Source organism: Lonchura striata, chromosome 8, assembly GCF_050655825.1.
Source record: "Lonchura striata isolate lonStrDom1 chromosome 8, ASM5065582v1, whole genome shotgun sequence".
Lineage (NCBI taxonomy): Eukaryota > Metazoa > Chordata > Aves > Passeriformes > Estrildidae > Lonchura > Lonchura striata.
In genome coordinates this window covers 31,219,534-31,247,123 of record NC_140710.1, presented here as the reverse complement: position 1 = coordinate 31,247,123, position 27,590 = coordinate 31,219,534, and the positions used below count along the sequence as shown (strand labels likewise).

The 27,590-nt window shown below is 42.0% G+C and overlaps 1 protein-coding gene and 1 long non-coding RNA gene across 11 annotated transcripts in view; one reads left to right on the top strand and one right to left on the bottom strand.

Moving 5' to 3' along the window:
• Window positions 1-27,590, bottom strand: part of DNM3 (dynamin 3) — a 175,353-nt gene that overhangs the window by 23,601 nt on the left and 124,162 nt on the right. For all 10 annotated transcript variants that reach the window (XM_085586847.1, XM_021545816.3, XM_021545817.3 and 7 more), the window contains one exon: window positions 1,278-1,442. In XM_085586847.1, the coding sequence (XP_085442973.1) occupies window positions 1,278-1,442 (165 nt within the window). The remainder of the gene's footprint in view (window positions 1-1,277; window positions 1,443-27,590) is intronic.
• LOC146766808 (uncharacterized) lies at window positions 1,436-26,035 on the top strand. Its single transcript, XR_014957138.1, has 2 exons — window positions 1,436-4,510; window positions 18,151-26,035. It is a non-coding gene; the product is annotated as an uncharacterized LOC146766808 (long non-coding RNA).

Genomic DNA, 27,590 nt, shown 5'->3' with positions numbered 1-27,590 from the left:
TGTAAGCTTTCAAAAGCAACTGCTCACTGCTCTGCTGTTTATGAAATGAAAGCTACCCCAGCCTTTCCAAGGGCACTGGAGATAGGCTAAGTCAAAGCAGTGAGCTGCTAGCAATGATCTGGAAAGAGCAGTGGGGACAAACACTCAACTTCTGAAGTCTAGAGCATGGCTGATTTCCAGAAAACAAAAAAGGCACTTTCATTGTTCCCATGTTTTTTTGTAAAAACTCATTCATGACTAGAGCATTACTTAGATTCTGACTCCCCTAAACATGAAGAAGTTTAATGAAAAATCTCTTGCCCTCATGCAAAAATTCTGCTCATATTAAATGTACCAGGAAATCCCACTGAAATTTCCTGTCCAACCACCTAATTCTTAAGTGCAACACAAATTCCACAGGGCTAATGAAATCCATCAGATGAAGGCTAGAGGTGGCTCTGAGTCAAAAGTAAGTGCTACCTTCTAATCACACTTGCCTCACAGCATATTGCACTGGTAAAGGCTGACTGGTTTGATGACCTCTCAGAAATGGTGCTGCTCTGAACTAGCAGGGGCTGTGTGGGTCCCATCAGTAATTTGTATGGCAGCAGTGGCACTAATATTAAGCTTAGTTTTCAACAAGGTCCATTCAGAACTCTGCCAGGATGTGAAGGCTGAGATCCCACTGCAGTGGAAAAACAACAGTATCTCCAAGACGTTTTTTTAACCAAATAATCTTCAGATCTAAGAAAGACACACACAATAAATCAACCAACCACATCTGCTTATCTAAACAACAGTGTCTGAAGCTTCCAGATTTATTCCTTGAAAATAGAAACCTGAAAATATAAAGAAACCCAAACAAAATAAGAACTGCTTTATGAACCCTGACAAAGGCCTGCTGGTGGAAAATCAAGAAAGCACAACTCTGCTCTACTGCTCTCAGAGGCTGCCCACACAAAGCTCCCAATTCCTTTTCCTGTTCTATCAAAAGCAAGACATCAAATAAAAACCAAAACAAAACCACCTTGATTTACCTTTAAATAATATCTTCTGTTCTGATTAATATGTAAATTAATTCTTTAGGATTTTGGGATAAGCACTCAAGGCAGTGTGCCAACCTTCAAGAAGGCTGCAGAACTTCCAAGTACTACGGAATATTGGAATATTTTGTCTATGAGTGTGACATTAAGTCTTCTCTTTAGTACCTGCTGTTGCTGCTGTGTTCCAGAGGTGTGTTTGAGAGTGAGAGACTGACAGACACGCTGAACTAATTTAGAAGCATGGCTGCTACTTACATTATTGATCATGAGGTGCATGATTGTTTTCGGGATCAGATCTCGGATACATTTGTTAATAATAGACATGTAGGAGTCCACAAGATTTCGAATTGTCTCCACTTGTCTTTCCAGCTGGGGATCCATTGAAAAATTATCTGCTTGGCCATTCTCTTCAGTTTCAGTCTACAAAAAAAAAAAAAAAAAAAAAAAAAAAAAAAAAAAAAAAGCCTTTGAGATTGCAGTAAACTTGAAATGCATTGGGGGGAAAACCCCTGGACTTACACTGTACTAATCCAGCAACATAACTCAGACAAAGACTATCCACAGGTTAAAATATGAAGTCTTGGCTTGTTTAACATTAGTGTTCAGCATCATGACATTTGGACCTTTAAAATTTAATGCTAAATGAGACCTTCTGCACAAAGTACATGTATGTATTTCCACACAAATTTGCAATTTTATGTTAAAGAAAGTTTTCAGACAAAGATGCATGGTAGTAAATATCACACCAAAAAATTATTCCAGCTCACTTACTGCAATACTTATCAAATCTTTTACCATTCACATTCAGCCAGATGGACTTATGCAAGAAAGCAGGATCAGAAGTCTGGATTTTGAATATTATCCTTCTGTAGGTTAAACCCACCCTTGTTATTTGAGGCTAACTACTTTGTGACAAATTTTGCAGTTCAGTCTCAGACTTGTTAGATGTGAATAGCACCTATATAAAAAGGTTTTATAAAAGGTAACAGCAAAAGCATCATTGCCCAAGGCTGGATTATATATTTGAGGTCTCTTTTTCACTGGATAGAAAAAAACTTCTTTGTATGTCAACAGCTGACCCAATTAAATACCAGGAACTTTAACTGGAAGCTAAAAGGCCTATACTTTGCTTCAGTCTGGCCTGTATAAATATAGGAAAACCTAAAGAAAAATAGTAACCTTTTGGTGAAAATCAAACTGCTGCTTGAAGCTCAAAGATGCCAAAAGAATGGAATTTTTACCCAGAGAGTACAAAGAACAACAGTCCCCAAACTCTGATATCAAACCTGAAAACAACTGCCAGAGCATTAATAGCACCAACTATAAAATCTAATCTGTTCTGTGGATACCTAGAAGCATAAAACCATAGAATCACAAAGTGCTTGGGGGCTGGAAGGGGCCATGCAACTCATGTTGTTCCAACCCTCCTTGCAGGCATGGACACCTCCCACCACACCAGGCTGCTCAGTGCCCCATCCAACCTGGCCTTGGGCAGGAGGAACACGAAGAAACAGAAAGCACTTGCAACAAGGAAGAAGCCAATAAGGAGAAAAAGTTACGTATCAGCCAGAGCCCTGCCAGCACAATCCCATTTACAACGGAGCTTTTAGCTAAAATTGGCACATGGCTGGCGCTTTAAAGATTTCTGGAGCAGCAGAGATCAGTATCAAACCCACCAGTGAAAGGCCATTAGTGCTAAATATGCAAACATGTCACCAAAGAGGCTTCTCCCTGCAGGAAACTGGGCCAAGAAAGGATTCCTGGTTTCATGTCCCAGTGCAGAGTCTGCTTCTGCTCACGCAGCATTGACAGGTAGAGCACTTGTAACCTTTTAAACTACAGCTTGGTCAGTCCAGGCTAAAGGCAATGGCATGTTTGTGATGTGTTAAGTTCTAGCTTTGTTATGAAATAAGACCCAATGTACCATTTAGAAACAAAACTGAGTGTTTGTTAAAGAACTTTCAAAAGTACGGGTGAATTACTGGAAAAGCAGCTGATCTTTAAAAACAATTAACTGTGCTTCCTAAAAATCTTGTGACTGTGGAGGACACTGAAAGGGCTCTTGATCAAAACAGGGTTTTCAATGTTGTAATATTGGTAGACACTACCTTAAAAACCTTAATCTTTTGGTTAATAAACTGCATGTAGCCAAAAGTCACAGTGCAAAGGCTATTTACCTTAGCCTCCATGTCTGAAGAAAAACTAATGGTAATTTTCCCTGTGAAATACCAAATAAATAAAAAATCATACATCTTTCATATATCTGCATATTTGAGCCAAGTAACTGCAGAACAAAAATTTCCCCCTTCCCAGTTCCCCTGTATTTGACATCTGTTCTCTTTCTTTTCTTCTTTGCTGTCTATATAAACTGCAGTTTGTTCATGTATTTTTTTCCCTTTATTTTTTTCACTCTTCAAATTACAGATTGCAATAAGATTCCTAACTGGCTAAGCAGCAAAGTGACAGATGTTTATCATTATCCTCATCAAGAGAATATAAAGTAAAAATAGTAATTTGTCTCTGATCTTTAAGGCAAAGGGTAATAGTCTCTTGTTTGAAACTGTAACAGAGCTGACTTCATACTGTTGATTTATTTTCTCTGAAATCAAAAAAGATCAATCTTTCATGACTTTGCAGTAATTTATTATGAAAGCTTCTGGCCATAGTATTCTTAATGATTTGATGTCTCAACTGAAGGCTTTTCATGCCAGAAACCATCTTGTTTGCATCGCATCATGCAGATGGAAATCTGCTTCCCGCAGGTTTCTGTGCCCTCCAGGACACCTCCAAGCATTAGAAAACTTTCTTTGCTCAGCTGCCTCAGCTCCGTGCCAACAGCAGCAGCCAGAAATGAGGTTGCCTGGTAAGGCTGGGCATCCCAGCCATTCTTTCAGTGCAGCTTTTGTCTCTCTGAGCCTCACAGTGACCCCACCTTCAGTGCAGCTCATCCCTCAGCCCAAGCCCCTGCCCCTGTTTTTCACAGCATGGCTCCTGCTCAACGAGTAAACCCAAAGCAGAACAAGAGAGCAAACCCCCCCCAGCTCTCTGCCACTGCTAACAGCATGGCCAAGCTGAGCAGGGAGAACAAAGAAGGTGCAAACAGCTTTCCATGCCTTCTTTCCCAGCAGCCAAGGCAGTCCCAGTCCTTTCAGCTCCTCATCCCCAAGCCAGAACTCACAAGTTCCAGCACCAAGTGTTAAGCGACAGCACATGAATCTGGACTAGGTTTTTAGTCAGTTGTCTCTTGCTTAATGCTGCTATTAATTGTTGACAGGAATGGAATATTGCTACTTCAAAGGAATGCAAGTGCAATTACTTTAGAGAGTTCTGCAAACCTCCAACAAAGAAAGCTAAGGAAGAAGCTAGAGTGCTAAAAAACAGGTAAAGGAAATGAATTCATCTGGGAAAACTCTAAATGAGAGTATGTGATGGAAACACGCCAAGGCTACAAAGAAGCAACAGGTGAAAAAAACGCAGCTGAAGAGAAGGTAAGGTGGGAGCCAGGGGGGTGCTTTCATATATCCTTTTACACACCCACAGACATCCTTCCCTTCTGCTCCCTGCACCAAAGATATCGATCCCTTGTGCTCTGCTGTGAGTCTCACCTGTCCTTCAGAAGCTGCTCTGTGATCCCTCCATCAAAAGCTGCTACTGAAACCCAGGGTACACCACTGCTGCTCTCCCACTTCCCTGCATTCACACACCTTCTGTACTAAGAATGTGTTAAGAATTAACTCATGTGTCATACAAGAGCAGACTAAAAACTGCCTGTGAAATCCAAACCACTTAAGTTTGTGGGAATTTTACTGCTGGCTGCAGTGGGAATAGGATTTCACCATTTCTACCAGAAATGTTATCGATCTTCTGAAGATTGTGAACTCTCTGCTGCAAGAGGAATGATTTAGTGTGGTACTGGGGATGCAAGCATGAGAACTATGTGCAATCCAAAACAAAAGATATCCACCTTAGGATATCAGGGTTATTTTTCTGATTGTAGAAATTATAAGCAAGTTCAAGAATGTCCCAAGGAAACAATGAAAAGTGATTACTTTTGAAATTCACAGCAAAACTGGTTAATACACTGAAAACAGTCCTGAGCTGGCCACACAGAGAGCAATACTTCTAATTTCCATTATTTCATTACATTCAGGGCAGCTGCCAGCGTATTTAAGAATGTCTTGTATAACATTCCTGATGTCAGTTCCAAGAAGGAGCATTTGTCTGGCATTTTCATTAGAGAAGTGTATCAACCAATTTTCTGTAATCAAAAAGGCATTCTATTAACAGTGACCAAGAGGAAGCAGACTGGAAGGTGACTGACTCAAGGGTAAAAATCAGAGCAGCAGCAAAGCAATGCTCTGTGCAATATGAAATATGTCCTTGGCTGCAGTAAGAAATTGCTCATTTAAAAGCTCTTTCATTTATAGTTCCAGGTTCATAACAACAACAACCACCTGAGAATTAATTATTCCAGCCAGATTGCATTTATGTTTTAATTCACAGCTGCTGAAAATACACATAAAATCTATTTTATGTATCCCTGTCCAAGTAAGTTTTTTCTTTAATGCACCAACACTCAGCACACTGCAGTTGTCCTAAGCGCCCCTGCTTTTCCCTAAATCTTTACAACTGGTTCTCTCTTCATTGCAGTTTGATGCTGGCTATATAATTTAGCTAAGATCCTCTCAGCTGTACATAGCGTGCCTTTTGCCAGAGGACTGCTGAAACCACATGATGGCTTCACACAGTGAGGTTTTCTTACTGGAAGGAACCACAAGTAAATGACAATACATTACTTTTGTGTATTTACAACAAAGAAAGCAGCAGAAAAAGAACACTTCCCGGGTAGCTTGGAAGCTGTCCTTTTCCCTCACAGAGGGTGACTTTGCCACTCTCTTCCATGCTTTCAGCATGTTCTGGCTTTGTGCTGCTGTTCCCTTTACTGAGCCACCCACAGGCTGCCCCTTTCAGCTGCTACGCCTTCATTAGCAGCCTGGAACTGCTCTGAGCAGAGGTTCTGATCTGGCTTTCCCTCACACACAGCATCTCTCTCACTTCATAACCCCGAGAGGAATGAGACACCTTAGTACAGTTTGGTTCACATGTATTTCACTCTCTGGATTAGCTTAAACCATCATTTATTCTGATTTGCCCAGTACAGACCATGAGCTAAATTCTCCTGCTGAATGCACGCACTGCTCCCCAGGTACCTCCATGGCTTAACCATCCCAAACATTCCCAGTCTGGCAGGCTCTCTCCCTGCCTTACTCCACAGAGAAGCTGGTTTGGAACTGTGAGACTGAGAGGAATGATTACCAGAGGTATTACCAGAACTCCAAGAAGTCTGGACTTAGTTTCATCTCACAGTTGGTAACTGATCATGGCAAACCAATCCAATCTCCTTCTAGAGCAGGGATTAGGATCTTATGGGTATTAATACAGATACCACACATCTCAGACCTCAGTAAAGCTTTATGACACAATCTCAAGTGATATTCTCATTAGTGGAAGTGTGCTTTCCCTGCACTTACTGCTTGGATGCTCATTGCCATAGAAAAGCTGTCCATGGCTCACTGGCAAAGTGGAGAACTGTATCACAGGGACTTTCCTATGGAATGTGGTTTTTAATGTGCTGATTAAAGTCTTAGTGCTCAGGATGGTCGTATATAGCCTGGGATTGTTACATGTACAGATGAGAACAAACTGGAAGGGAATGTGAACAAGTTAGATGACAGGACTGGAGTTCACAATGACCCAGAGAAACAGGTTCAAAACCTAGGAGAGTTCATTATGAATAGAAAGAATTTGACTTCACAGATTCTCCTGAGTTGGAAGGGACCCACAGGGATCATCAAGTCCAACTCCTGGCCCTGTACAGGACACCCCAAGAATCCTACCATGGGGTTCCTTAGGCAGGAATAAATCATTTATATGTGAGAATGGAGCAGTTCAGCAGAAAAGGAGCTGTGTTCACAGTGCAATATAAACACGAGTCAATAATGTCTTGCTATTATACAATCATTACAAGAACTGTGCATCCAGTGCTGCTTATCACACCACCAGAAATTTAAGGAACATTTTGAGAGTGTTCACATGAAGCCATTGAACATGGCTCAGGGCTCTGTAAAATATTGCCTGAAGGGTAAAGGTAAGATAAATTGGGACTGATGAGTTCAAAAGAAATCACTTGTGGAAAGGTAGAGATGAGCATCTTTGCAGACAGCAAAAGATGTCAAATAAGTATTTGGAAATAGTTTCATGGTAAGAACAGTGAAGCATAGAATAGATGGACTAGGAGAGCTTGCAAATCACTTCCAAGGATTAGAGCAGCATCCCTCAGAAAATACCTAGGTATAGAGACTTTTCTTCAAGGAAAAGAAATAGGCAACATCTCACATCCCTTCCATTAGCAGGTGCTACAGGGTGCAAAGAGATGTGAAATTGCCCACAACACTGCAACAAGAAGAGGGATTTCTGGAAAAAAAACAAAAACAAACCAACCTAAAAATTACAGTATCTTCTACTTTTTGTTCTACGCAAAAATCAAGTAAAAAATAAAACCTTGCTGTGAATAGCTGTCTCCCCTCAAAAAATCTGCACTCCAATTTCACCATTTGCTGCCATGTACGTCTCTCACACAAAGGACTTTTACATAACCCTCCCTACACTGCAAGTTTTGACTGGGGGCCAACAGCTGCTTCATGCCTTTCAGAACAGACTGCTGGACAAGCAAAAGCAGAAAGAGGCTGGCATAAGGAAAACAGCACCTTTGTTTATAAAACAAATACTACTGTGGAATTTGCAAACTTTTCAGTCAAAGAATTTCCTTGTCATAACAACACATGAAGTGCCCCATATTTATAAGAACACATTAGAAAAAAAAAATCTAAGATATGAGATACTATTGGCATGGGATTTGCTATTATTTCAGTGTAGAAGGATGACAGTGGATATTGGGAAGTCACAAACATGGTGAGTTACCCTGGAATTCAAGTCATGATGGTGGTGACTCGAAGTGCAACGATTGGCCCAGATGATGTTCAGGCTAAAATGTATTGTGGATTTGTTGCCAGATGCATGAAACACATTCCCAGAGCCTGATCCAGCAGTGGCCATTAGCTGTGAGGGGAACAGGATCATCTGCTGTGAAAGGAGGCAATCAATGGGTGGAGGCATCAGCCGGACATGTTGGGATTAAAGGATTAAAGCTACTGGCTCTGGTATGCAGTCCCCTAAGAACCAAAACAAATACAAATCCCAGAGTTTCTACCAAAGCAGATGAAAACAGAAAGGAAGAAAATTAGTCATCCACTAGGCTGATCAGGGAAGTATTAACAAGAAGACTGAAATCACACCTTGCCTCTCTTCTCTGTTATTTACCTCCCTTAGCAGTAACCATGCAAGAGAGGGTCACAAACAAAATTCTCCTTATTCCAGCAACAGTGCACAAGGCTCAGCTGAAGGATTCCTTTAGGAGCAAGGAATTTTCTTATTTTCAAGATGAAAATGGGGGCAAGCAAGTGCTCAGTGCACAGACAGGGAAGAGTGGAATACTTTGGCTGAGGTGACATGTTTAAAGTACGGCTTACAACTTAACGTGTCTAAGAGTTGCACTTTTTTCACCAAATGTGATCATTTCATTGGTAGGTACCCAGAATAATGAATTAAAATCATAATTCTGTTTTAAATGAATCCTGTACTGAACTCCTATTCCGTGGTCCCTCCTCAGTTGTTCCAGCTGAGGTGGTAACTTCTGAGGACTCAGCAGCCTGCTTGAAGTAAGTGTGACTAGAGGAGGAGGAGAAGGAGGAGGAGGAGGAGGAGGAGGAGGAGGAGGAAGAGGAGGAGGAGGAGGAGGAAAGGAGGGCAGCAGATCCCTGTGCAGATCCATGTGCAAGCTGGGAGGGAGGGGCTTGGAGGGGCCTCACAGTGGGAGAGCTCTGCACAGCATCCAGTGCCAGGCTCTATAAATTCCAACCTTGTCTTTTATTTTTACTTGATCTAATGCAGTGTGTCTCCTATAACTCTGGTTTTTTCCATAATTAATGGTTTCTAGGAAAATATTCTGAAATTCTGCCCTGATAAGCACCTAGACAAACTTGATGTTTCCTCTCTGAGACACAAAAGAGGACGTTAAACTGTTTTCACCCCCACATCCCTCGAGCCATGAGAAGTACCAGATCTGTCTCTGCTGGGCCAAACTAAGCCCCAGTTCACCACAAACTCAGTGCAGCACCGACAAATGATCTCCACAGTAAATGATGCAAATAAGAAATGTCAGCATGTTCCAAAATTCCTCACTTAATCTTATTGCCAGTTGTATAGTCTGGATAATCAGTAAATAAATCCCTCTAACTTTGCTCAAATCCTTAGGGGCTGAATACACAGAGAGCACTTTCTAATTCATTCTCATTAACCTTCCCAGCTCTAAACAAAGTAATTTCCTATTTCTCTTAGTGTCTGAATTTTCCACTGGCCTCTGCAACACCTGATTTAGCAGCAGTGATTTCTCACTTGTGATTTCTCTTTTGAACTGGCATTGTTCTTTTTCCTCACACATATGCTCACTGGAATAGCACGAATCAGCAAGATTTAAAACCTCCCATTCTTAAGTCTGAAGCCCCTAAAGGGAAATTGCAGTTGTGATGCCAAGGAACACAGTCGTACGTTATTTGACTTTTCCTTGGCCAGGCTGACAGCAGAGGGGGAGGAAGGGAGGAAGGAAAGGGGAAGAGAGAGGAAGATGGCATTTTAATAGCACCCACACTGGCTTCACACAGTTGGATCTCTGTGCTCTGGAGCAGCACCATTTCCGTTCCCTTTGCCTCACTTCAGCCAGCACTGCTCAGCCAGGCTCTATGGGAAGGGCTCTCAATCTTATTTTCCCAGCATGGACCACATCATAGTACAGAAATCTGTCTTGTGGACAACCCCCTAGCCCACCTTTTACCCCGAATTTTGACAGCCCATTACCGACTCAAGCCTTGCAGGGACCACCCCACCCACATCCCAGATGTGACTATATGAGCCAACATTCCTGCCAGGACAAGATGGATTATCTCTCCACCTCTTGGCCCAATCCTCATTGTCTCAAGTCTCTGTAGTACACACAGTAATAGTCTATCTGGAAAAAAATTAGTAAGAAAGAGGAATGTATTTAATCTAATTTAGTAAGTGGACACACAAGAACCACCAGCATCTTATGTTGACAAATCTGCCTTTCCCAGATGTTAATCATATCTCAGGCATAGCTTGGCCAGAGTCCTCATCAAAACATTTCATGAGGTAATTCAGGCCCTAAGATTCAAAGTTCTCAACCATATCAGTGAGTTTTCCACAAGCCCTCTGTCAGGCAGAGTGACAGTGGGCTTCAAATTCTGGCAGGAACTCTTACTCCAGCAGAGCATCAATGATCATCATATCCACAGTCTCTATTTAAGGTCCCCTATAAAGTTGCAAGCAAAAATGGGACCTGCAACATTCCTGTAGCAAAAAACCCTCAAAATAGAGCAGAGAAGGAATTTGAAAATATTGAGCACTTTACTGAAATGTAATAAATACTTCTAAACAGGAGAAAATCATCTATAGAGAAACATTTGGATTCATGCCACAAAACCCAGACATTTAAAATTATTGGGTAAAATTATTTTCAGGGTAAGAAATGAATTGTGAGCAACTATGCTGTACATAACATTTATGACATGGCTTCCATTTTGTATAACTATGACAAACCCCTTCTACGTATTCTATAAAAGCAGTAGAAAATGAAAGAAATTTTTTTTCCTCCTAAAAATAAATTTTATTTAAGAGAAGGTGAGATTTTGGTAAGTTAATACACATGCCTGTAAGCAACAAACATAAACACTTCATGTTATAACACCACATTCCCTTTGGCACAAACCACAATGAAACTATAAAGTTTAAAGCTTAAATCACTCTGACCTCCTCTCTGTGGGGAAGGTAAAGGACATCAGTGATTAGGACTGTGACCATATGGAGCTTACCTTTGCAGTTAAAATTACCTGGCTTTGCTGTTGACATAACCCAAATTTAGCACTTCAGTTGATTACTTCTGCAATTTAACTTTTTTTAGAAGTTAAATGACCTATTATGGCATTTCCAGTTCAAAAGGATTTATTGGTTTTCCCCCCTTCTGTCACTGATCAGCAGCAAAAAGTAAAGTCAAGACTCATTCTTCACAATAATGCCAAGGAAACCCTGTCCTCGTGGCAGCATGATGAGGAGCAGCAGCTCACACACAGTCCTGAGGATTACAACTGCTTTTGTCAAGAAAAGAAGAAACTGCCCCCCCATCAGGGCTCCCCCTCCCCTGCCCCAGGGTTTGTGCTTGCTGAGCAAAGCCTGGGGAGAAGAGCCCTGGTTAATGTATCATCCCAAGGATGGAATGTCTCACAGTGGAGCTACAGACAGGAAATTTCCCTCTTCTTCCCCTATGGTTCTAAAGGTTTTCTGCAATGAAATTACTGGGAGACAGCAATATCCAGGGGCAGGCATGGAATTTGAACCCATGGCCTTCTGGCTTGGAGGTGAGACTATTCCTAACTGAGCCAAAGTGACACATACATAATATGCTTTCAAGGATTTTAGAGAGCTCTGTCATGATTTAAAAACAGTAAGTCTTTGTGGTACAAACCACAGGGCAGGAAAGAGCTGGGGCTCCCTTTTTACTGCTAATTTTAGCCAATGAATTGTTTATAATCTCCTGCAAAATACATAAAGCCTTATTCTGCCTTAAGCTAAGAGAGAACAGCCTTTCAAAACTGATTCTTAATTACAGTGTTCCCTTGCTAGATGGGATGGAGGCAGGTTCCAAAATTGTGTCAGAGTATATGAAGTGATAAAATGAGGATGGGTGAGCTATTTTTAAACACGCTCGAAGACTTTGAGGTCAAAATCCCTGAATTTATAGCCTTATGCCTGTATTAAAATTCATGGACTATTAAGACCTCTGTGGCAAGACTGGAGTATCATTTCATTTGAGACACCCTCTGCCTTCAGAGCCCTGTGTTCCCTACCACTCTGACAAACTGGGGGGGCTGGGGAGCCACCTTGAAGCACAGGTTATTTCCCTGCTGTAGACAGGCATTTGGGAGATAAAGGGGATGAGACACTTCCAGCCCAGCACATTCCCTCCTCCTCTTTTCTCCCAAGACATTCTGCAAGTGAGAGGCTTGCCTTTCCAGATGGCCAGGAAATGAGTGGGTTAGAGAGGGCTGGAGGAATCTTAGGCAAAAGCCCATAATTGCTCCTTACTCTGCCCAGCCTGCAAACCCAAAGCAGCCTCAGGCCTGCTGGTATTTGCTCAGCACAGTTGTGTTTCCCTTCTGAAGAGCTGGGCACCTGCTGCTGGGCAGGATGGAGAGCTGCTGCCCAGGAACACTCAGGTTTAGCAGCAGCCATGCTGTCCTCTCCTACACAGCTTCTTCCCCACCACAGGAAAAGGACTTGGACCAGAACAAGTCCTGAAATACATTTTTGACTGTCTGGAAAACCCAGACTCGTACCAAAATCATTGGAAATAAACCATGCACAGGCATCACCTGAGAAGGACTGGCCCTGCCTCTGCCCCCACAAGCACTGAGAGTGCCACTCCTAACCTCAGGTTTGACTCAGGATGAGGAAAAGCTGTCACCTACTATACACACTTTGGTTTCTTTTAGTAATGATCAATATACACCACTTCTTTTTCATAGGAAAAAGGCCACAGAGTGAGAAGAGAAACCTAGCTGAAAGACTTTCCCAGCCTCACAAGTTGAAGTGGAAATAACTCAGACCCTTTTTCCCATCCACATTCTGCACCACCTTCAGGTGTATCGTACTCTAGAGGCCAAACACTTGGCAGCAAAGGCTTTAGGGCTCTGAAGACACTGCAAAATTATTTGCACCATTTGCATTGGTCATTTTCTAACTGAGGTAAGGTTTTATGGGGAGCCACTGCACAGAGAGGAGATGCTATTTTGGAAAAAAACAGATGGAGGTTAGAAACACAGGAAGACAACTGGCTCTAATGCTGTTTTCAAGTGAGGGGATTTGTTTGTCCAGTTTTTGCAATTGCATTTACCTGAGCATCACTTAAACCTATAATTTTTTTCCATTTGGATTTCCATGCAGGAAATACTAATGAACTGTAGATGGCCCAAGTAAAAGCAAAAACTAGTCAAAATAAAACTCAAATTCTTTTCTTGATTGCATATGGATTTATAAAGCCATAACACCGTGAAACAAGCCCAAAACAAAAGCCTTGTAAAAAAAAGGTTTATCACATAAAAGGCCAAGTGAGCAGTTGAAAAAAACATCCAGTGTTTTTGGTTCTGTTAGAAATTAATGTACACTCATGTTCAGTCAAAAGGAGTCATTGGAATGGGATGTGCATTTTTATCTGCCAGAAGATCATAATACACTTATTATCATGAGAGGGTTTCCCACTTGGAACAATGCTGGATGGATCCATGTTCCTACTTAGGCATTTTGCACACTTTTCATATTTTTACAAATTCACTGTATCAGTCCATCTTATAAGTATTAAAGTCTAATTCTTTCAGAACTTCCCTGCGTCGATCTGAAAATCTCTACCATTATAGGAGAATGTGGTAAGTTCAGGGACTCCTTCTCTACTTGGGGTCATGAGCTGTCATTCCTGGGTGGATACACACCCCCATTACTTACAGGGGTGTCCCAGCCTGAGAAGCAAGATTTATTCTATTACCACAATCACCAGGAATTTCCTTCCCAGTACCCACTGGCATTTACTTAAGACTACAACTGCTCCCTTACATTTCTGGAGTGGCAAACCCATTTTTAATGCTTTTCCTACAGGTGTCCTTCACAAGTTTGATTTTCAGGCACAAAGAATTCCTTAACTCCACACTGCACCATAAATCATCCTCCAGCTCCATCCTGCATCCTCCAGTACTCCTGCATCCCACTCTGCTCCCAGCAAAACCCCTGCCAGAATTCCCACCGAGTTTAATAGTCCTGTCCTATTCCCCCCAACTCCTAACTGAGGTTAATTTCTTTTCTCCAAGTATAAACAGAAACCAGCAGGTAAAAAAGTTTTGTCTAATGTGGCACTAAGGCTGTGGAATTTACTCCCATGTGAGAATGGCACAATAAAGTCATTTGTTTAAAAGTAAATTGAAAACATTCCAGTCTTCTCAGGCTTACAACTATTAACTTTGGTTTCTGCACAGCACTGTAGAATGTCTGGCATCAAAGACACTTTATACATTGCACTGAACTTGCACTGGACACCGTTAGTGGACCATTAATCACAGCAAACAAAGATCCCATGCAAACACAAAAATTACTGATTTTCCCCATGTTCAGCATGGCCTAGCAAAGGTTAACACCACAGCTGCTGGATACTGCACATTTTGAGGCATGGCGTGTTGACAAGGCATCTGAGAGAGTGCAGATTTTTCAACTAATAATTATGTATTCCACATTAAACAATTCTTATTTGTGCCTAATGCTGTCTAGAATTAGACAGACACCTACCTCAGCATGAACTAGCACAACTTTAATTCAGATGCCTACAAAAGCATGTTCTTCTTTCCCCCACATACACATAGGATGTGTGAGTGCAGGGACATGGGTTAGTGGCAAGAAAGTCTACAAGGATGTGATCCAAGGTCACAGGAAGCACTGCTGAAGGAAGGGAGGGCTTATGGAAACAAGAACTCGGAGATCAACTTGCCTGAGGGAATGTGGAAGAGGAATGGGAACTGAACCAGGAGAAAAATGAAAGAATCTGAAAACAAAAACCACTCAGTGGCCAGAGAAGCAGCAAAGGAAGCACAGGAGAAGGACCACGGTCTGGAATCACAGGCTGTGATTCAGGGTGCAGTTCACTGATAATGGCAAAGGAGAAAATGCTGTGGCACAGAAGTGTGAATTACTGACACTCACAGGCAGTTTTGTCATCCAGAGTAGGGCAGGGGAAGACCTGAGCCATCTGCCTTGAAGCTTCCTATCTGACAGGATGATTTCCTTTGGGCTCCTCAGACCACGCTATCACAGACAAAATTCTTGCACCAGGTGAAAGAAACCTTACTGCAAAATCATCATTCTTTCCTAACCAGGGCAGGAGATGTGAATGGAAACAGTGAGGGAATAAATTGCTACCTTAAAAAAAAAAAAAAAACAAAACAAAATAAAACAACAAAACCAAAAAACCCAACCAATAAAAAAAAACTAAAAAAAAACCAAAACAAAACAAAAAAAACAACCCAAAAAAGGCCAAACCAAACAAAACCAACCAAGCCTCAGACATCAGCTCCAGTTAATGCAGCAGCTCCTGCTACTGCCCATGGAGTGGGTGCAGAATCACAGCATGAAGGTACCAGCATGGTACTTGTTTCTGTGGAACAGCAAGTGCAGCACCCAGACTCAACAAAATGAGAAGAAAATTGATGCAAGTACAGGCTTGTTAGTCAAACCACAACTATATGCAAGGCTTTTGAACAATCTTCTAAAGAGCTTAGACCCTAAATAAAATTCAAAAAAATAAAAATAAAGATGGCAGAGCATGCCAAACTCAGTAAGTTAACTAATTTTTCTTACTAAAGAAAACTTGACAGATCTTTGGTTCAGCAAAGGGATACCCTTAGGGGACTGGCAAATAAGCTTATGAAGATGAGTATTAATGAAAGAATAGTACAGTACAACAACTCTCTAACAGATAAAGAAGTTATAATGTGAAAAGAAAAACTAACAGCCTTGAAGGATTGGTTTAATGTGGAAAGAAGAACGAGAAGCCTTGAAAGATTTAATCATCAAAGTGTTGAATGGATGGGTCTTACTGAAATAAAATAGCATAAACTTGCCAGTTAAATTTGATTCTGCCCATTAGAGAGAATTGTGAGGTAGTGTCAACACAATGGGAGACTGAACACTGTCCTGGAAGACACGGATAACTTCAAGGACTGGAAGAACAGAAACAGGATCAAATCATAGCTGTATGCTGGCAAACCAATGACAGCTGCTACGTGGGACAGGGAGCTCAGCAGCTGGCAATAAAAATGGAAAGGAAAGCCCAGGCACGGCCAACTGAGCATCAGATGATTCCAAGACACTGCTATGATGTGGCCATGAAGGAGCACACGTGCTGGTGGGTCTCTGCTCTGAGCAGTGCATGTCCAATAGGGGTAACACTGTTTTGTACAGGACTGGGCACTGATGGAAGAGGCCACGAGACTCCTAGTGACAGATAACACTTGACACTTACCCTGTTCTCAGGGCTGCTGCACTATTTCTTTAAGAGTCAAATGAAACTGCATGTTGAGAACAAGAGTATTTTATTTTCATTGCATTGAAACTGCTTTTCAGCTTCCCCTGGGTAGAGCAGTGCAGCCTCTGAGATCTCTGGACAGTTAAACTGGAATAACTCTGCCTCTTACATGAACTATATGGCCTCTTCCTTCCTCCCCCATGAGATCCTTGTCCATGTTCCAAACCATACTCCCCTGCCTTCAGGCTGGAAAGGGCTCTGCAGCAGCTCTCACATTAGGCTGGGGAGTACATAAGGGAGAAAAGAGGGGAGGGATTTGGATAGTGCTCTCCAAAACCTCCCATGCACTCACTGGTCCACCCAAAGCTGCTTCTGCTGCTTAGAGGAGCTGGAAAAGGAGCAAATGTGGCCTTTGGAGAAGACTTCTCTTAGGCTACTGGGCAAGGAAATTATTGTTTGAGTACTTTCTTCATGTGGTTGGAGAAGCAGTGCATGTTCCACAGGTGTGTACAGTGCAATTTGGGAGCCTGGTCAGACCAGAGTAAAACAGCAGTGTAAGGAAACAACTCCTGCCTTTTGAAGCAGGATTTTCCCATTGCTGTCTACAAACTGGAGGATCAGTCCTCTGAGTTTTCACCTTGTGAGAGAAGAGCAGGCAGCAGAAAAGGCAGGTGAAGAGCTGACTACAAACCTTGATGCTCCCGTGGGCTCCTGGTTACAGCTGCCATGTAATGGAGGAGGGAAGGAAAAACATTACCCAAGACCCTAAAATTAACACTTAAAGTGATGAAAGCAAGTTGGACTGGACTATCAGTACTAAGGACACTTGAGACAGTGACCATGTCAGAGACTGATCTCATCTAAAAGAAGATTGCTTTAGATTTATTGGAGGATCAAATGACACATCTGAGGATCCACTACTCCAGCTAAAACTCCATATCCATCTCATGAAAAGTTTTGGGGTGTTTATCAGAAGGGGAATGATAGAAAGGGGTGAGAGAGAGGTGAACTCCTTAAAATATAATTTGTTTTCTGACTACCTTCCTTTCATAAGAAAAAAACAAAAGAGTTCATCTTAAATTACAGGCATACAGACAAGCTCTCTCAGCCCCAGAAATTCATCCTACATGTTGATTAATGATCCAACTACTAGAGCTTTAGCATGAAAAATGGGCTAGGCTTCAACTGAAGATTGCCTGTAGCTAATGATGCAGTGGAATGAACATTTTCATTCCAGCTAAACCCTTCCTGTTCCTATAAAAATAAAGAAATCCAATCTTGGGTTATGAAAAAGACTTGTTGAATTCTGCATACTTCTTGGGTTAAAGTAACGCCCTGCATCTTAACAGATCTGTAACTGCAGAGTATGTTACCTGGGAAGTCAGACACCCATATGATTACACACATGCACACACCAAATTTAAATATCTGAGGGGAGGTCAGAGAAACTGGTAAGTGTAGCCTAGAATTTCACACCTATGGGCACATTACTGAGTTAGTAGATTTAACACAGCTCCTGTCTCAGGCTCAAAAATGTAAAATGTAATAAAAAAAGCCCACAAGGAAGTGCAGTGGGCTGCACAGCATCTGCCTGGTGAGAAGGCTGCCACAGGCATGGCTTGCCCGGAGATTTCCTTGTGGTTCAGCCCCTGGCGCCATCAGTTGGGCTGGAGCTCAAAAGCTGTGGAGAGAGGTCATTAAAAGTGACTCTGCACCACTGAAAGAGGGTGGGAAAGGATTCAGGCATATGCAAGGGAAGGGATGTGTCTCTCCAGCTCTAGTGATTTCCATTATGGAATCACTGCACTTTACAGCTTTTAACCTTTATACCGCTGAAGTCAACTATCAACTTTCTTGAAAATTTTGTTTTCATTTCAGCACATGAAATGCAAACTCCAGTTTGGGTAATGTCAACAGCACGTTCTCCCTTAAACCACAAGGAAGGCACAGAGCTGAAAAAGCAGCACAAGGTAGAGAGCTGAGAAGTGGAGTCACACACCCACGGTGATCAGCACCAGCACATCGCCTGGCCAGCACAGTGATTTTCAACACTATGGAACTCAGAGAGAGTGTGAGGGAAAGCCAGGAGGTTCAAACCATCCTGCTGGCTGCAGGGACAACTATTAAAAAAAATTACGAGGAAAGTCAGACCCCAGAAAGAGCGCAAGACACTGTGTTCCAACTCTAACCAGCTGAAGGAAAGTTTATATAAAAACAATCACTTCGTTAGTGACTCATAAGGAAAGAATGCCCAAGCTTTCTTCAGGGAAACCCCAGTAAATAACATGTCTAAAAACGCATGAAGATGGTGCTGTCTGTTCTGTTACAATATTCAGTCCACATGATAAAACCTCTGGCAGAAGAACAACCTAGTGAGCACAGATCCTTTTGGGAAACCGAAAAACCAGTAAGAACTGCTGTGGCTGCTTGCTAAGACTGCTTCATATTCCAGTTCTTGTGTGACATGTCTAATCCTAACTGGGAGAAAGGGGGGAAAAGAAGCTTTTTATAACAGCTCCTCTGTTGACTACATGCAGGTGCACTCTCAAGATACATAAATGCCTGGATTTCAATGCATTCTGGAGGTTTAAAACTAAATGTTATGGATTCAAATATCCTGCCACACCACATCCAAAGACACAGAGTGGAAAGGTCACTGCATCTCTCTCTGGAGCATCTTATGAGATGCACAGCAGACTGGGCAAAGAACAGTTCTCTGTCCAAAGAAGGGATGGATATACTTTGCAATGTAGAACTTCTTTGGCTATGAAGAGGTTTTTTCCTTTTATTTTCTTACTTTTTTTTTTTTTTATTAGTACAATGTTTTGGAAGTATGGGGTTTTTAAGCATACCTTCCAGCAAGAGACTTTAAACTCAGTATGTTTGTAAATATATGAGAAATCACAGTGGTTTCCCAACAAGTGACCAGATCTGAACACTGTGATGCCTGAACTTGGCCTGACTAGGAAATTCCAGGTAGGAATGTTAACAGAAACGTTCTGTGTCAAGCAGAGATTATGTTCTCTAGCAAAACTACATAGTTTTTGAAGATATCCAAGAGGACTGAGTAGGAACCTGGAAGCAACTTCTTATCAATTTTACCTCTGATGAGTTTTAGTCTATGTGTGAATGTGGACATGTTATTTTGCACTGGAAACACCTCCCCAGCCCAGAGATATACCTTTACATACTGAATGGAACATGTTTTAGTTTATCCTCAGCTGATGCAGAGGCATAGCAGACTCCAGAAACCTTCCAGGATATAGCCAGAAAATTGTCAAGAAAAAAAATAAAAGGTTGAAAGCATAGGAATAGTCATTCTCAAAGGGAATGAGAAGTTACCATAGTAAAGCAGTGTTTTTGCCCAAATGCTCAGCAACAAAAGCAGGAGCATCACCAGGATCTGAACTGTAATTTCCATTGCCAGCTGGGGGTTGAATTTGGAAGGAATGGGACATTTGTGACAATCTTTCAGGTGACTATAGCCTAACGTTCTTCTCCATATGATGAAATGTGTTTTATAAAAAGCTATGAAGCATCATTCTAAATACCACCAATACTGAAGAAATATGAGCAGCTGCAAAATAAGGTATAAGGAACTCCTTTAAAAAGGGAGCATCTTTTAAGTCAAGTAAATAATTCCAACATCTCAAGTGGAAGTTTCAACTAAAAGGAGCATAGACAGGAAGACTTTGCCTGGAAAAAAAAACCCTAGCAATGCATCAGAGAGGAACAGGTCACACTGAGAGCCTCACTAGAGAAAAGATGTGTGTATTTAAGTACTCCACTGGAAATTTGAGTTCCCTTGTTTTGCTGTTCAAAGAGAATTACCTAAAGACCTGGCACTTCCAGGGACCCACTGGCAATGAAGAGAGAGTGAAGCAGTTCAAGAGATCCAGATTTGGAAGGAATAATCATTGATTATTCTAAACACAGACTCCTAAAAATGCAATTCCCCAGCAGGAACCCATCAGAAGAGACCAGAATTCTGATGGGAAAATGTTGGTGGTTATATATACACTAAAGGAAGCCCATCCAGTGTGCCCGAACAAAGGCATTAACCAGGGTCTTGGAAAATACACAGACACTCAGTCTTGGGTACACAGAAGGAGGGAGAACTTCATATGCATGCCTACATCTAGGATACTTCACAAGGATTATTGATGTTTTAGCACTTGAGCAACTGACCCAACACACACTTTTGAGCAATTTTCAATCTTACTCTAAGCTGACGTGGTTCCACCATGTAAGGATGGACACTCGAAACAAGTGTCAAATTTCAGAGAGGAAATGAAGAGTATTTGAGAAATACTCAGAATAGAAGGATTATTCCCCTTTTCATTTAAAAGACAGGAAGAAAGAAATCCCTGCATACTCAGAACATGTTGGAGTGAGGTATTTTTAAAGAACAAATGTCCCTTGCTAGGCAGACCAATGCCAAACAGGTAATGTGCCCCAAAACCCTGTTTCTAGAAGCACTCTAGTGCTAGTGACAAACCTTTAACAAGCAACACTGTCCTATAATAATTCATTGATTCTCTCATGACATTCTTGGACTACCAGGAACAATGTTCTTACTCTCAGTTTGTAAAATAGGATCCTGGTCTTAAACTGCAACTTCTAGACAAATAGTATCTATTCCCAACATTAAAACCAGCTGCCAGAAAGGCATTGTGCTGGGGCTTACAAAAGAAACTGTACAAAGAAGAGGGAGCTCAAGAAAATAAATGGGGCAGAAATCACAACTCCAATGAGACAAAGATAGGATTGGTTCTACGAAAGGAGAACTTTATTTTAGCAGAACACTAATCAGACTGCAAAAAAGCACTGGAAAAACACAAACAGTCCCCAAAGTCGTGCAACACTAAGGACAACACCCCCACTCACAACAGGTGAGATTCTCACTCTCTGGAAGTGATGCCATTGAATTCCCCATGCCCATCTTCCACCCTGACCATGACCCAGCCTGGCTGAAAGGAAACCATTTCTGAGCCCACACATTCACCCATCACATTAAGAGGTATTTTCTGCAGAGCAGTAGATAACAAACAGGGAGCTGATACTTTCAAATTAAAAAGATAACTTAAGGTGAAGTTTCCTAAAGCAAGACCCTTGATTTTCACCACACCAAGGGCAACACAGGTGCTGTTAAGGACTGCAATGAATGCTGCATTTTGGTCTCAGGAAGAGACCATCACCTGTATCAAAGCCCTCAGCTGAGTAACAGCAGGGAACTCTGCCCATAGGGCTCCTTGGTGCACAGAACTGACATGAACACATCTCTTGAGTGTTTGCAGCCACTTCTTGAGGCACAGGTGATCTGAAAGAGAAGCTGAGCTTTTTGAGGATGCCTGCCCTCTATGCAGCTGCAGAAGTGGATAAAATCTAAACTAAGCAGAGCTAAGGTCAGTCCTTAGGAGAGCTAAGCACAATCTCACTCACACGTCTACTGAGAATTTGCTGTCTGAATCAGCCAGATAACCTTTAATAACTATAATTTAGAAATCTGGTACAGCAGTTTTTTTCCAGGCCGTGGTCATGAACAACTTCCATATTTGTACACAGTGCCAGCAAAACACAGCTAGGGACAGCTGGCCTGTGACTGGAAAGGCTTCTCTTCACTACAAGAAGATTCCTGCTTCTACTGGAAGAATATCTAAATCTGAAAATCAAACAGTATTAAACCAAACTACAACTGAACATGAAATTACATTGCACAAAATTGATTTTTCTCATGGACTTTATCTTCCATTCTCTGCATTAATTTCTTTACTTGATTTCCATAAATGCCCTTAGGTTTGCTGTCACCCAGTTTAGAAACCCCAAGTGTTGAACAAGTCAAGATAATACTGTGCAGCAAATGCAACCAGAAAATTTGAGTATCTGCTGCTAAAGGGTCTGATAGGGGCTTGACACTTGTGTTACAGCTCCTGGTAATTTTGCACCCACCCACTAATGAGCTTCTACCTACCTCAATAATGTGACATGTTACCTGAACTCGGGAGCACATACTCTCCTAAGTACTTCTCTCTTTTAATTATAAATAATTGCTTACAGAAGAGGAAGAGCAGAGGTTGAGTTTCAAAGAGAAGAATATTAAGGAAAAAGAATGAGATCACTTGTTTCTCTGTTGCAGAAACGGAGGCTTCAGGAACAAAGGTATCAGTCACCCAAAAACTGCCTGTATATGATCAGACACCTGACCGTGTCCACGGACAGCTCCTCCTAGTGGGAAATCACCATTCTCCAAAACTGGCACACTTGAGATAGCAAGTGTCACACACCAAACAGAGAAGAGCAGGGAAGACATCAGTCAAAGGCCACAGTGGAGCTGGGAAACAGGAGCTGAGGAGTGACCACAGAACAGGAACACATGAATATCCTGAAAGGAGAGTTATGTAACTAAAGAATGCAGCTCCAGAACAGAGTATTTTACACCCTTAATATGGGCCTTGATTCTAACTCAGCACATGGAAAGTAATCATAAACCTGTCTCCACAAAAAAAGGTAGGTTGAGAAGGTTAAAGAAATCCAGGATGAACAGTGTGTCAGAGCAGGCATTTTATATCTTCATTCTAGTCCAAAACAGAGTCAGGAAAAGCAACATTCAGTTTCTTCTGATCATCTTGTTTTCCCTTCTATTTGAGAAAAAAGGAGTATCTGGCTGTTCACCAGCTGTCCTCCACCCTCATGTCCAGTGATGACATTTCCTGTTACACTGTACATGCTATGGAAGAGTGAGCCTGGTGACATTTTTGGCAAGGGAAAAAAAAACGTTTCAATTTTTTTTTTACTCCTAATTACTATTCAGCTTTTGTGCAATTACTGACTTGGAAGACAAGGAGGAAGATACTTCAAGATTGTCCCAAAACCTTGTGATAATTGTGTGTTTCCCCTACTGTTCAGTCCCCCTCAGAGGTGATCCCATATGCTAAAGCAGCAACCTGCCCTTCCTGACCACAACTATTCCAAGAGCTGGAAGAGATGGAGCCACAGGGACTCCAGGTGCAGGTATCAGCCTGGGCTCCAAAGGATCTTTGTGGCTGAGATTGCTGCAGCACAGCCCAGAAGCACCTTCCTCTCCTCCAGCCAACCTTCCGCGCTCACTGACGAGCTCTGGGAAAGCACCCTAAGAGTTTGGCCACCCTCACTGCCTTCCCCAGGGCAAACCTCACTGAATGTCCAGAATGGAGCTAACATTCCTGAAACTTCACAGCCAGTGAGCTTTCACCTTTCTGCAGTGTTTCATCAAAATCCCTCATCGGAGTGGAAGTGGTGCAAAAACTAGCTGCCCCATAAAAAATGAAGAATTTAAAAACATTTTCAGTATGCAGACACCTTGCCAAAAGCACAGTAAAGAGCCCACCGTGAATACATAACAGAAATAAAAAATGTTTGCTCATTTCTAAATTTCCTGGAGTTTGCTTAATGTCAGCAGCCTCAGCTAAGAGCAGGAACATAGAACCCTGTGGCAGCCATTGAACCCCGACCCCATCAGCAGCTTCACCGAGCCTGGCTTTGGAACCATTCAGAACATCAGCCTGCATCCTTTTACATTCCCTGCAACTGATGCAATCCTGTGAATCTCTTCTCCTCTGGACATTTTTAACTCTCTCAGGACAGGAGTTCTTTTACTTTTACAGGAACATGAACCAGGGCTGCTCTGTTTCTTCAGCAACATTTGGGGAGCAAGGTTTCATCTTTTCAGTTTTTGTTTGAAGGAGTAAATATTTAGAAGAAGCAGAAAATAGCTTTCATCTGAGACATGTTTTCACATCCTTGGAGCAGCAAGGCAGGGAGAAGGGGACTGGAAAACAGCCTGCCATTTCCTTTCCTGCCTGGCTTTTGGACTGCTTTTGACCCAGCGCGTGTGCGCATGCACCCTCACCCCCTCGGGCTGCTCTTTTACACCGGGACTTCCTTGTAAAATCCAACTCATCTGTTCGAAGCAATGACTGAAACACTGTCTATAAAATCATGGCATTTTTCCACTTGAAAAAAAAAAATAAATTAACACTTCATTTAAAAGTTATTTTTAAACCTACTTGGCTTGAAGCCACCTTTAGTCACAACTGAAATGAATTCTTCTTTTCCTAGAATTCAATGCCTTCCTTTTCTAAAATATACTAGTTTAAAAAAAGTAAACTCAGTAAATACAGAGTTTACACTTCTGACTACACTGCTTTTGCCCTCTGACATATCAGCAGTTTGATTTTCAACAAACCCAAACAAGTTTTTACTTTTTCTACTTTAGGGACTCATCCCAGGCAGGGACTTGAGCAATCCCAGAGCAGAACCACTGAATCTGGCTGGGGCACTGGCAGAGCATCACCCCAGCCAGGAACACAGTTATGTCTGGGAGGGAACTGAAGCCCTTTCAGAAACATGGCCAGACTTGAAAAGAAAGCACCAGAGCTTTACTCCAGTGTGAGACACCTCCAGCTTCTGGCACTGCACCTGCATTTACATGGAAGAGCCAAGCACAAAACACATGAACTGAGAGCACTGTTGTCATATATGCAGGGAAAATGAGGATCCTGACTTCACTATGTTCCCATTTTCCAGGACTGTCTCAAGAGACAGGAGGACATCTGGACTGCTTAATGAAGTAGCTGATCTGGAATCTGGGTTTAGTAACACTAACTCCCCTTTAAATAAAACAAGACATTTTTAAAAAATGGGGAGAGAAAAGAAATACTTGAATTTAAGCCATTAATGTCACCAAAAAGTATTTGAAGGACCAACAGGCAAACTTACTTGATAGGAAGAGTATTTGCCTTCTCTTTTCAGGGGAACTCTGCTTTTCCTAAGAGAAAATCCTAACTAAATTACACTGATTTTATATTCAGTGACTGTTTGCATGCACAGCATTATCTGCACTGTGACAACTCCACTGAGATGTGAATATGGAGTTTATAGACTTTAGTTCTACACATTCTGTAAAGGGTATCAGCAAGAACAGCAATGCGAAATAATGCGAAGGCAAGAGTGTACTCACTATCTGTAAAAAGTAACTTAAAGAGATTTTGGTTTTTCAAGTCAAAGTTTCTCAAGTCTGAGCTCAGCATTTAAGTGTTTGGTACTTTGAATCAAGTAGAAATTATTGGCTAACTCAGGTCTTAATGATGACAAAGGAAAGGTGACTTTTTATATTAAAAAGTGGCACTTTAAACTTTTGGGATTTTTCTGTTGCTTCTGTTTTATTGCTTGAGTGCCAAGGGATTCAGAATCAAAATTTCCTAAGTTCCCAACATCTATCTACTCTTTTAGCCTAACAGTGTTAGAAGCACATGGAGAGATGTGCTCTGGGAGAAAGGTTCAGGTTTTGACATTGTTTCCAAACAGCAGCATCTGGAGGGCTGTTTCAAGGGGATTTGGTTTTTAAATGGGGGTAAAGAAGATGCACAGGGTAAGCAGCAAATCCACAGCGGTGGGTTGGGACAGTCAGAAGCTCTCAGCTCCTCTGTCTTCAGCAGCTGGGCTGAAGCTACAGCGCCATGTACAACTCTGGACAATTCTGCACTCATTCCCCATATGCATGGCTGTGGAGTTCAGTGTTAATATTAGCAAAATGCAGCTTGCCAACATGTGCTTGCTGAATGAGGTAGGTCTCCATTACCTCATTCTACACAACCCTTTTAGAGATTTTATCCAACAAATCTTCTGAAGATATATTTATCTTTAACCATGTGAGAAATCTCACTTACAGTAATGATTGTGCAACGATAAAAAGTAAAAATAAAAATGATTAGTAGTCCACTGACGATTATAACCCCTCTTCACTTCCCTTCCTCCCCCTTTTTCTTACAGACTCATTACTCCAATGTTTATTTTTACTTTTGTAAGTCCAAGAGTGCAAAGCTAAAGGCAGAGGTATAAAAGAGGCCACAGTCTGAATGGATGGGTGAGTACAGGATTTTTGACATGTGAGCATATGACATGACCAGTGCATGAACAGCACACTGGGCAGCACCTGAAGGAGGGTTACAGCTTTGGTAGCAACCCAGGAAAGCTGTAAGGAAGGACTCTGCAGCTTTTCAGCATAAAGTTGCATTAGAAGTTTTAAGACGCTGTCATTGTCAATCTGCCATTCCTTTTCTTCCCTGACCTCTTCTCAGAAACTCTCTGGTCACCTCTAGGTTTATCCACGTTATTTTCCACCTCCACTAGGTACAGAAATCTCAAGACTGTGGAGTTTGAGCCTCTGCCAGCAGCTGCAGGTTGGTTCTATCTGTCCCACTGGGATCAGGTGATCTCCAGCCTCAGCAGGAATGATCTGTGTGAAGGAGAAGGGGGACACAGAGATGACGAGACACAAATCCTTACACGGAACTGGGTCAAAGTGAAAGATCAGGATGGATTCCTGGAGGTTTCTTTTGGAGTTATCTTCTGGCTGGCAACCCAGGCCAGATGGAGTTTCTGAACCTACAGGAAGAACTGCCTTTAGCTCAGAATGAAGGAAGAGTTAAGAGCTCCCAAATTCTCACATCTCATAGGCTTCTCCTCTCCCTGCTCATTGAGTATCCTGCCAAAATCTGTCAGCTTCTTCTGGTGCTGACCTCCCTGGAGTGTCCCACAGCTCACAGCTCTGGAGTACAGAACAGGTTCATACCACTCCTGACCTCCAGACTCAGTTTGTGCCAGCCCCAAGAGCTCAGTGGTGTCCCATCTATCCCTGTTTTCCTTAACAGAGCATCCACAGTCTGCTCTGAGATCCCAGCAGCATCCCCTGCAGCAGCAAACCCTTAAGCCAGCATGTCAGAAAGAAACATTGTAAACACTACCTTGACATTTTAGTGTACACAGTTAACATTGACATTTCACACCACCTCCTATGTAAAGTCCCTCTCTCCATGCCATCAATTCACCAATTCTCTTAAGCCCTCCCCACCCAACACTAAGAGCACCTTTTCTCAGGCAGGCCAACAAAACAGAATATTTTTGGTGCTTCTGAGCCCAGCCACTGTGAAGAGAGGAGTGGTCAAAAACTGGTTAGAAATACAAAAATCAGAAGCAGACAAAATTCCCCAACCTTCAAAACCTTTAAAACCCACCTGGGTCTTTCCCAAATATTCCAGAAAGCTTCCAGCTCACAAAGAGATGCTACAGGCAATATTCAAAGGCTACTTTTAACGTTTGCTGTGAAGCATCTTTTGATGCTCCAGATTCATTTTCCTAAGGGTTAATATACCAAAACAGGAAGGAAGCGGGGGAAAAGTCACAAAAGCTGTATAACTCCTTTCTGAGGTATGACAAACTCTCTCTGCATCTTATTCCAAAGTGTGAGATGTGGAACTTCCATTCTTAAGCTCAGTAAA